The 9,697-nt window shown below is 51.8% G+C and overlaps 1 protein-coding gene across 1 annotated transcript; it reads left to right on the forward strand.

Annotated features, from left to right (window-relative positions):
* Positions 1-6,812: 6,812 nt before the first annotated feature.
* CEBPB (CCAAT enhancer binding protein beta) lies at positions 6,813-8,851 on the forward strand. The gene has a single exon (XM_090020666.1). It carries the CDS (start codon positions 6,946-6,948, stop codon positions 7,834-7,836), a length of 891 nt encoding a protein of 296 aa, XP_089876792.1. The 5' UTR covers positions 6,813-6,945; the 3' UTR covers positions 7,837-8,851.
* Positions 8,852-9,697: the final 846 nt, after the last annotated feature.

The raw sequence follows: 9,697 nt of genomic DNA on the forward strand, positions 1-9,697 counted from the left end.
AGCTGATCCAATAAAAAATATCAGTGTAAGCAATCCTCGCCTCTTGCATAATTTCTGGACCACTGCATCTACAACCGCTCTTACACTAATTACACTTAATAAGATTCTGCTCTAACAAACCATAACATGACCATTATGTCTTCTTCTTAGTTAAAAAAATCCTTGTTGTTACAGCAATGCAAGCATTTCAGTACAAAGCTCAGATCTGGAGCAAAATCAGGGAGCATGTATAAAAATCTGCAGCTGATGCAAGTAAGACTTGTCACCACTCCTAACCCTGGGGCTGGCATGCAGTTACAAATCCGAACAAGGTGGGCTGCCAAAGACACTTGACTTGTAGGGCCAAATCCTCTCCTGGCATAAATGTGGGTATGTCTATGCTGGAAGCTGAAGTGTGCCTGCAGTACAGGTAGGCCTGCCTGCATTAGATTTTCTATAACTAGTACAGGTAACAGCAGCAGTGAAGATGCAGTAACATGGGCTTCAGTATCACCCAGCAACCTACATACATATCCAGGACTCTGGCAGGTTGGTACAGCTTATGCTGGAAGCCCATTCTACCCCTGCTTCAGTCACACCACAGACTGCAGTGTAGAAGCCCCTAACTTGCAACCCCCCTTGCTTGCTTTAGCAGAAGGTGCAGTGCCTCAGGTGAAGGAATGAAGCATTATGACATAAAAGTGAACTCGGTGGCAGTGCAGGACTGGAGACTGCAGACCAATGTCTGCACCCCATCCACTCTTTAATCCACATGGCACAAAGAGAGCCCAGTCACTCCTGTCACTTGCTGCCTGAGGATACCCCCAACAGGGAGGAGTTTCCAGAGAAGATAGAACCAGACTAGGCTGCTCCTACACCTCCATTAATACAGTTTTTAATGCAGGGGCTGTACTGGGGTGGAGAGGGTTGCAGTCAGAGGGGATTGTCTGGGGTACAATATATATAGTAGTCCAGCTAGTCCCATAAAGGCCAGCAGCCAGCTGACACAAACTCGGGCAATCCAGAGGCTGGTCTAATCTACTGGAGCTCAGACTCAACAACTCAATGACTCTTTGACAGCTGATCCTCTCTGCTGTACTTCACAGAAAATGAGGAAAAAGCCAAAGGAATAACATGCAAGCTTTTCCCACAGCCCAGCAATTCACCTGTACTGGGGAGAATCTTCCACTCACTGGTCAGTGACTTTCCAGCCCAGGAATACCTTCCCTTCCCACCATCCTTACACAGTTTCCCATGGCTGCGGTTATCATTTGCAGCACACGGGTTGAGGAGATCCAAGATGAGAATTGCAGGGGCAGTTTTCCTAGACAAGAACCCTAGGACCCAATCAAGCTGCAGCTGTGCTGGGACTTGTTTGCCCAGGTAGTTAAATATCAGTCAGGTAGACAGCAGCAGAACATCAGGTCAGATCTTACTGCCTATTTAGATAAAACTGCTTTGGGCTACTTCCCAAGAGGTGCTGAGCATTGACTTCAACAGGGGCTTTGCCTGTGACAGAAAAGGAGAAAAGACCGAAAGCTCTGACTTGGTATTGTTAATTGTGCTTTCCAGCTCCACCACTTACGCTCTCCTTTTCTTTTGTGGAGGCTGGCAAGCAGGTGCCTTGACCTCTGAGGTTCACTGGAAAATTTTCAGCCCAATCTGGCAAATGAAGGTAATTTGTCCAGGTTGCTTCACAGACTACAGGGCTGGTCTCCAGGTGACATTTCTGAGCACTCTTCAGGACAAAGAGCAACATGCAGATAGATAACGCAGTGATTGAGCAACCTGACACACTGCAAAGGCTGGGAGTGCTTGGTCAGAAGTTAGCAGAACATATGAGGGTATGAGGGTAAAGGATACTTGAGCATCACCAGGTCACCTGGGAGAACTGATGGAGCCTTGCCTTATCAGTGCACCATTGGCCTGGGGAACTCACTGCTGCTGGAGAGCACAAAGGTCAACACTGGGCCTGGAGTTTAAGAGGGGAAGGATAATCTTATGTTACTACAGGATATATGGCTCTGTGTGCCCTGGTAAGGTTAAGTGATAAGCAGAGGTTAAGGTGGACAGAGCCTGAATGGGATCCAACTTCAGGTATTAACCACTGTCCAAAGTTTCACACATGCTGTGTCTGTAGAACAGAGTGTTAACTGAGTGCAGAGCTAGATTAGAAGCACAGCGGGTGTCTAAGTTAAGAGCTACTAGTAGTCGGGTGGGTGCATGTATATGAGAGAGGGTACAGAGGGAGCCAAGGTTACAGAAGGGATCTTGACAGCATGAAATGGAGCACAGTGTCCAAATGCAACAAAAATACGCTGAACATTTGTCTGTGTAAGTTGCTGCCTTTGTTGCAATGAGCCAACATTTCACTTTTCCAGAAAAGCTTCCTATAGGCAGCTGTTTCAGCAGACACCTCTGTCTTGTCTCCGAGACCATCCATAGTGCCTGGCAAACACACCCCACAAGAAGCCAGGACCTTTATCCTCCTTCCAGTCTCTCCTTAACTATCCTCTGGCATGCTGTCTGCAAAACAGCCTGCTGTAATTGCCCAGGCAGGTGGCAACTTATTGCAGGTGGAATGAATAAGTATATAAGGGGTGACCATCAGGATCTGGGAGAACAGTTGTTCACCAGGGCTCCCCAAGGGATAACAAGATCTAATGGCCACAAACTCCTGGAAGGCCAACTTCGATTGGACATAAGGAAAAATGTCTTTACAGTCCCAGTGCCCAAGGTCTGGAACAGACTGCCCCCAGAGGTGGTGCAAGCACCTACTCTGGACTCATTCAAAAGGCATTTGGATGTTTATCTTGCTGGGATCATTTAACCCCAGCAGACTTCCTGCCTATGGCAAGGGGCTGGACTCGATGATTTCATGAGGTCCCTTCCAGCCACTAATGTCTACAACATCTATGAATTTGTATGCCTCGCCCTTCCTCTTCCATCCCCCACTCCTTGGTTCATTCAGTTATGTTTGGTTTTTTAGTCTGCAGCTTTTTGGGACAGATTGTTTCTATCAGTTTGAAGACTGCCTAATGCAATGGGACCCTGGTCTAGCTGAGACCTCCAAGCACTACTGCAATTCAAAGGATAAATAATAAACATTGACAGCTTGCAATGAGAAGTGTTTGTGATATTGAGCCAGACTCCATCTTACCTCTCAAGAGAATACTTAGTTTAATCCCAGCTGGCAAATATTCTGCTCTTTGATCTGCTGGCATCATACAAACATCCTCTGCCCAAAGCTGACATGAACTCATGGGTCAGACTGGGATAACTAGAGATGCAGAACTAGAGATCCTGAACCACTCAAAAAGGGACAGAGCGAGCCTCTGAGGAGAGGAACTTCAGCAAGGTTTTAGCAGAGGTCTGATCCAGGGAAGAGAATGCACTGGGAGTCCGGGTGTTCCTGTCCTGCAGCAGCTTAGGGAGCAGGATCCAAGGCCTGGTGGGAAAGTAGAAGAGAGCTCTGTTCAGCAGATCAGGACACACTGTTCTCTTCACCTTTTCCCTTTTAGATTGTCCTTGTTTTACCCTCCAGCGTCTGCATCTACAGTCAAGTGAAGCCATAAACATTTGTACTTTATTGAGTCAGAAGCAAGAGCTGGCCAGAAAACTGGGTTTCTCTCCAGGGAACTTCTGTCTTCTTACTGAGAAAGTCATTTCTTTTTTGAATAAAAAGAAATAATTTTGGCTGCCAAACTGAATGCTCTTGATCTCCCAATGAAAAATCAGAAACATTTTCCAGGAAAGCAGGCCTCTCCCACCAAAACCATGGAGTGAGAAACCTGATTGCTTGCAGAAAATGTTTGGACAGAAAACTTTCGTGCAGCCCTGGTAAGAAGTGCTGTTTCTCTTCACTTCTTCTCAGAGCAAGGGCTAGCGCCCAGCTTTTCAGTAGGAGGAACGTCTGTGTCTCAACATGTGCAAAGAGCAGGTTTCCAGAGCAAAGGCTCTTTAGGAGACTTATTATGCACATCTAGCCAAGCCAAGACGTGACATTCTCCAGACAAAAGTTAGCAGGCTGGGACTATAGCATGAATCAAAGTCTCCATTTGGCCATATCTATAGTTTAGATCATCCCCCACCTCACTTGATGTCACCATATTGGCACTGACCAGAGCAGATAACACAGGTCAAAACCTGGGCCGCTGAACAGTTAGGCTTTTGACAAGCAAGTGTTTAGTCTCTGCCAGCAAGAGAGAGTCTCTGCCATGCTACTGAAAAATCAGTGTGCCAAAGCTTGGTGTAGGGGATGTAAAAGATGCAGCAAGGTGTTAGGTGAGCTTCTGACCTTCGTCACCATTGTGGTTAAAATGTTTCTAGTGCAAACAATACCGCTTAGCACTGGTAGCTAGGGAGAAGGCATGGCCTGCAGACAGCTTGATATGGAGGTCTCACAGAGCTACACATGGATCAACCCCGTGAGGGACAAGCAGGCCCAGACTGGAACACAGCACGCTGCTGCCAAGCGGCAGAGGGAGGCAGGTGTCCAAGCGGGGGAGTGTTAGACTTCTCAGGTAGATCCGAACAGGCTCGCCAAGCTGATTGTTACTGGCAACTAGTTTTATCAGATGGTTATGGTAAATCAGAGACCTAGCAAATGTAATACCACGATAGACCAGAAGTGCTCTACGAGTGCTTGCAAAGGGGGACATTTTGGAAATGGATAATGCACAAAGTGGATTGTGATGTGTTCAGCTACTGTACCACGTACGGCAGCAATTGGCTATAACTGTCAGGTCAGAAATCAGGAAGATAAATGTGAACAGCTCACCACAACTTGCCAGAAACTGCATCCTGTGTGGAGCTTGTATTTGTAGAGGGATGTCCACACGCTACAACATCCAGACCCAGCCACACAACTCAATGCCCTTATTACGAAATGCGCCGTCCCCAAACATTAGCTGAATGAGAGAGATGTGCAGTAGGAAATGTGTGAAGTCTCCGAACCTGTCAGCGTACTTTGCTTTGGAAGAAAATCAGTTTACAAGACCGGATGAAACAGAACGAAAGAACGAGCAAAAGAACGAAAGGAAAAAAAGAAAGTCCGATTCTCGAATCCTTCCTCTTTTTGAACTCCGGAGGTTGGAACATTCGTGAACAGTTGACTGTTTGAATTGTATAATGCAATACCTGTTCCTCTGGCTTAACGTTACAATATTTCCCACACCGCAGGATTGCTTCACAGTAGACTAAGAGGCAGTGTCATTTTCCCTGCAGTGCTGGGTCTTCTTTGCTGAGGCGAAGGACACTCCTACTTCCTTTAATTATATGTTTTGTTTTAAATTGATGTCTTTTATTTTGGGCATGAATCACCAGCTTGTAAACAGGTAAATGTGGGAGTAAAAGAAGGAAAATATAAGTTGGATTCCCAAGAAGGGTGTCTTTAATTAAAATGGGAATCGAGTTTCATTCTCACTTCTCCAACTTGCTATGGCTCCTCTGGGTCGATCTTGTTGAACGAAAGAGAGTATCCCATGGCTTTGTGCATGTACGTTGCCTTTTCCCCAGTCATTCCGGTTGCAGATTGCTGTTCCAAAGCCCAGCTCTGTATCTCCTGTGTACCCTGACAGTTGCAACATACCCTTCAAGGTAAACACGCCAGGCCAAACTCTGAGGCCACAGTTCCCGCACAGAGGTGGGGAGGGCAGTTTGGGATTTGCCTGACACTCTAGGTGCCTCCACTTCGGAGGTGGCTTTTGTGGCGGGGCCTTCCCTGCTCTGACTCCACAGCAATAACCTTTTTGCTCGCTGTCATAACCAGTCATGAGCACATCTGCACGGAGCAGCTTTGCCTGCCAGGGTGACGACTGAGCTGGGAGCTGGTCTGGGAATAAGAAGATCTAGTTTCCGTGTGTGGCTCTGCCCCAGACTTGATGAGTGACCCTGGATCAATCGCTTGCTCTGTGTCCCGATTTCCCCAGGCCCTGCCTCAGTTTCCCCTGCCTAAAATGGGGAGAAGGATACTCACCCGACGTTGGGCAGTACTTGGAGGGTACACATAAGCGGTGCTACCTGAGTGCTGCTTTCAAACACTGTCACATTCAAAGGACCCAGCTTCTCCTGGCACAAGGGCAGCTTCTGCGTCTCATGGGCCGGGGGCGGGGGGGTGCACGTGCATGCATGTATGTGCCTATGTGTGTGTGCATGTATGTGTGTATGGGTGAATATGTCTGCATGTGCATGTGTACATGTGTCAATGTGCGTCTGTGCATGTAGGTGTGCTCAGGTGTGTGCATGGTGGGTTTTCTCCTTTGCAGTAATACAGCTGACCCCAGCAGTATTTCCTGCCCAAGCACAGGGCGGCTGGACCTGATGATCTATACGGTCCCTTCCAGCCCCTAACGACTATGAAACTGTGTATGGATACGTGTGTGCGCACGTGCGCATATGTATGTGTGTGTGTGCGTGTGCCTGTGTATAAGTGTACATATGTGTGTGTATAAGGGTGGGGTGTACATGCCTGTGTGTACGGGTGTACATGTGTGTGTGTAAAGGTGTCTGTATGGGTGCATGTATGTGTGCGCAGGCACACGTGTATGTGTGCGTACGTGTGTGTGTTTGTGCAAGGGTGTCTGTATCGGCGCGTGTCTGTGTGCGGGCACACGTGTAGGTGTGTGCATGGCGCTCGGCACCTGCCGGGCCGGGACAGCGGCTGGCCGCGCCCGGGCGCTGAGCGCGGCGCGGTGCGGTGCGGGGCCGGGAGCGGAGCGGAGCGCGCGGCTCCCCGCCAGCCGTGACGTGGCTGTTGCCATGGCAGCGCCGCGCCTATAAATCCCCGCGCGAAGAAAGTTTCCCAAGTCAGAGCCGTGGGGCGCGGGCCGCGGCCGGATGGTCCGAGCGCGGGGCGGCGGCGGCGGCGGCAGGAGGAGCCGCGGGCAGTGAGCGGGGCAGCGCCGCGCAGCGCATCCCGAGCAGGCTCCGGCGCAGGCTGCGGAGCGGCGCCCGCCCTCCGCGTTCATGCAACGCCTGGTGGCCTGGGACGCGGCATGCCTCCCGCTCCAGCCGCCCGCCTTTAAGCCCATGGACGTGGCCAACCTGTACTACGAGGCGGACTGCCTGGCGGCGCTCAGCAAGCTGCACCCGCGCGGCCGCCCCATGAGCGAGCTGGGCGCGGGCGTGGGCGAGCACGAGCGGACCATCGACTTCAGCCCCTACCTGGAGCCGCCGCCCGGCCCCGCGCCCGCGCCCGCGCCGGCCGCGGGGGGCGGCTTCGAGCCCGGCGGCGGCGGCGGCGGCGCCGACTTCCTCTCCGACCTCTTCGCCGAGGACTACAAGGGCGGCGCCAAGAAGGGCGAGTACGCCTACCTCGGCCTGCCCCGCCACGGCCACGGCCCCGGCCGCTTCGAGCCCGCCAAGGCGGAGCCGCCCGTCTTCGAGACGCTGGACTCGTGCAAGGGCGGCCGCAAGGAGGACGGCGGGGCCATGGCGGCGGCCTACGGCAGCGCGGCGCGCTCCTACCTGGGCTACCAGTCCGTGCCCAGCGGCAGCAGCGGCAACCTCTCCACGTCCTCGTCGTCCAGCCCGCCCGGCACGCCCACCCCGGCCGAGGCGGCCAAGCCGGCGGGCGCCGCGGGCTACGGCGGCGCCAAGGCCAAGGGCAAGAAGAGCGTGGACAAGCACAGCGAGGAGTACAAGCTGCGGCGGGAGCGCAACAACATCGCGGTGCGCAAGAGCCGCGACAAGGCCAAGCAGCGCAACCTGGAGACGCAGCACAAGGTCTTGGAACTGACGGCCGAGAACGAGCGGCTGCAGAAGAAGGTGGAGCAGCTCTCCCGCGAGCTCAGCACCCTCAGGAACTTGTTCAAGCAGCTGCCCGAGCCCCTGCTGGCCACGGCGGGACACTGCTAGCCGGCCCGGCCCCGCGGCCGCGGCGCGGGGCGGGGGGCGCGCAAGTGTGCGTGTATGCGGGGGCCTGTACCTATTTGTGTGTGCGTGTGTGTGCGCGCACATGGGGGTGTCCTGTATCCGTCTGACTGTGTGCCTGGCGCCTGGCATGGATCTGTGTGTGTGCCCGCGTGCGTGGGGGGTGTCGTGCATCTATTTGTGTGGCTGGGTGTGTGTGCGTGAGGGGTGTTGTGTGTGCGTGCATGGGGATGTCGTGTATCTATTTGTGTGTGTGAGAGGGGTGTCTGGGGGTGTATGGAGGGTGTGTGTCCAGAGGTGTATGGGGCATGTGTATACTGTGCAGTGCGGGTATGTATAGGTATGGGGGATGTCTGTATGAGGGATGTGTGTGTGGAGTATGTATGTCTGTATGGGATGTGTGTGTATGGGTGGTCTGGTGGCTGCTTGTTCCCTGCCCCCCCCAGACAAGCCTGGACTGGGGCCAGAGGAGACCCGGGGAGAGCCTCGAGCTGTCTTTGCTGGTGTCTGTATGTACCTGCTGGCGGGAGAAACCCCCACCCCAGCGTCCGTCTTCCACGGGAAGGGGGGAGCTCCCGGGCTCCTCCATCCCTGCCGGAGGAACCGTGTTTCCTGGGGGCCATTGCTTTGTTTCAACAGCAGCCAAAGTCCCCCTTCCTGCCCCCCCCTCGCCTTTTCCCCCCTTCCCGATGCACAATCTCTGCAGGCTGGTGAATGCTAGAGTTATTTAAAACAGAGCGAGAGGGAGAGAGAGAGAGCAGAGAGTGATGCAATCCTTGAAACATGGCTGGGAATGCTGTGGACATGATGCAATCTCATGTAACTGTCAGTCATGAATTGAGTAATCTGTTTAAAGATGTTTCTACTTTTTTTTTGTTTTTTTATTATAAAGAGTAATCTATTTCTATAAGAAAGCGTGTGTATATTTTGGGATCTATGCCTTCTTGCTGCGGTCGAAGCATTAATGAACAATTTTAATAAATTTTCTGGCTAGGAACAAGAGGTGCTTGTTTTATTTTCAAGGCACTGTCAAGGCAGACCGAATTGGCGCGCTCTGGCCTGCCTCGGTGAGAGCAGGGAGCAGAACTTTTTCTTTTTAACTCCGTGACTCAGCAGAAGACTAAGAGAGAACCGGTGAAGAGCCGAGCCTGGGAGTTTGAGCCAGTTCCCCCTCGCTGCCTCCTTGAATTTCCTCTAATACCTTGATTTTGCTGCTGCCTGGGGGTTTTCTGGGGATTCTTTTTTTTGTTTTTTTTTTCGTTTTTTTTAAACCAGGTTCCTTGCTTCTTGGTTATGTGACTCAGGATTTCTGCTGCCTGTAGTTTACAGGGATAAACCAGAAGATGACAGAATTTTTGTGTTGAATGTCGGGAACTTTGGGTCGGCACTGAGACACCTACCACAAAACCCAGCTGAGGTGAGACGCATGTGAACAGCTCTCCCTACAGTCTTCTTTTGGGCTGTTATTCTGCCACATCTTTCTAACAAAGTACTGATAGCGCTGCTCCTCTGGAAAGTGCATGTGCGTGTTTGCTGGAGGGAAGGATGGGTCAGGAATGTGTCTGTGGGGTACCGAGGTAAAGGCGAAAGGAGGCATGGATGGAGGCAGAACTTTGTGACCAAGGAAGGAGGAGGCTTTGCTTACAGATGTATCATGTGAGGCTTGTCAAGGCCTCTGAACTGCACATTTCCTGGCTCTCTCTCATAGGCCACAGTATATGTATGTGCCTATAACAGTGTTAACAGTCTGAAGCTGATTACACAAAAGGCTTGGGTAAAGAACTGGGCCTTACTCAGCATTTTCCACCATGCTAGACCTGCTTTAGGCACTTCCAGCTCCTAAATC

Source organism: Crocodylus siamensis, chromosome 10 (genome assembly GCF_052110815.1).
Source record: "Crocodylus siamensis isolate JL-2025a chromosome 10, ASM5211081v1, whole genome shotgun sequence".
Taxonomy (NCBI): domain Eukaryota; kingdom Metazoa; phylum Chordata; order Crocodylia; family Crocodylidae; genus Crocodylus; species Crocodylus siamensis.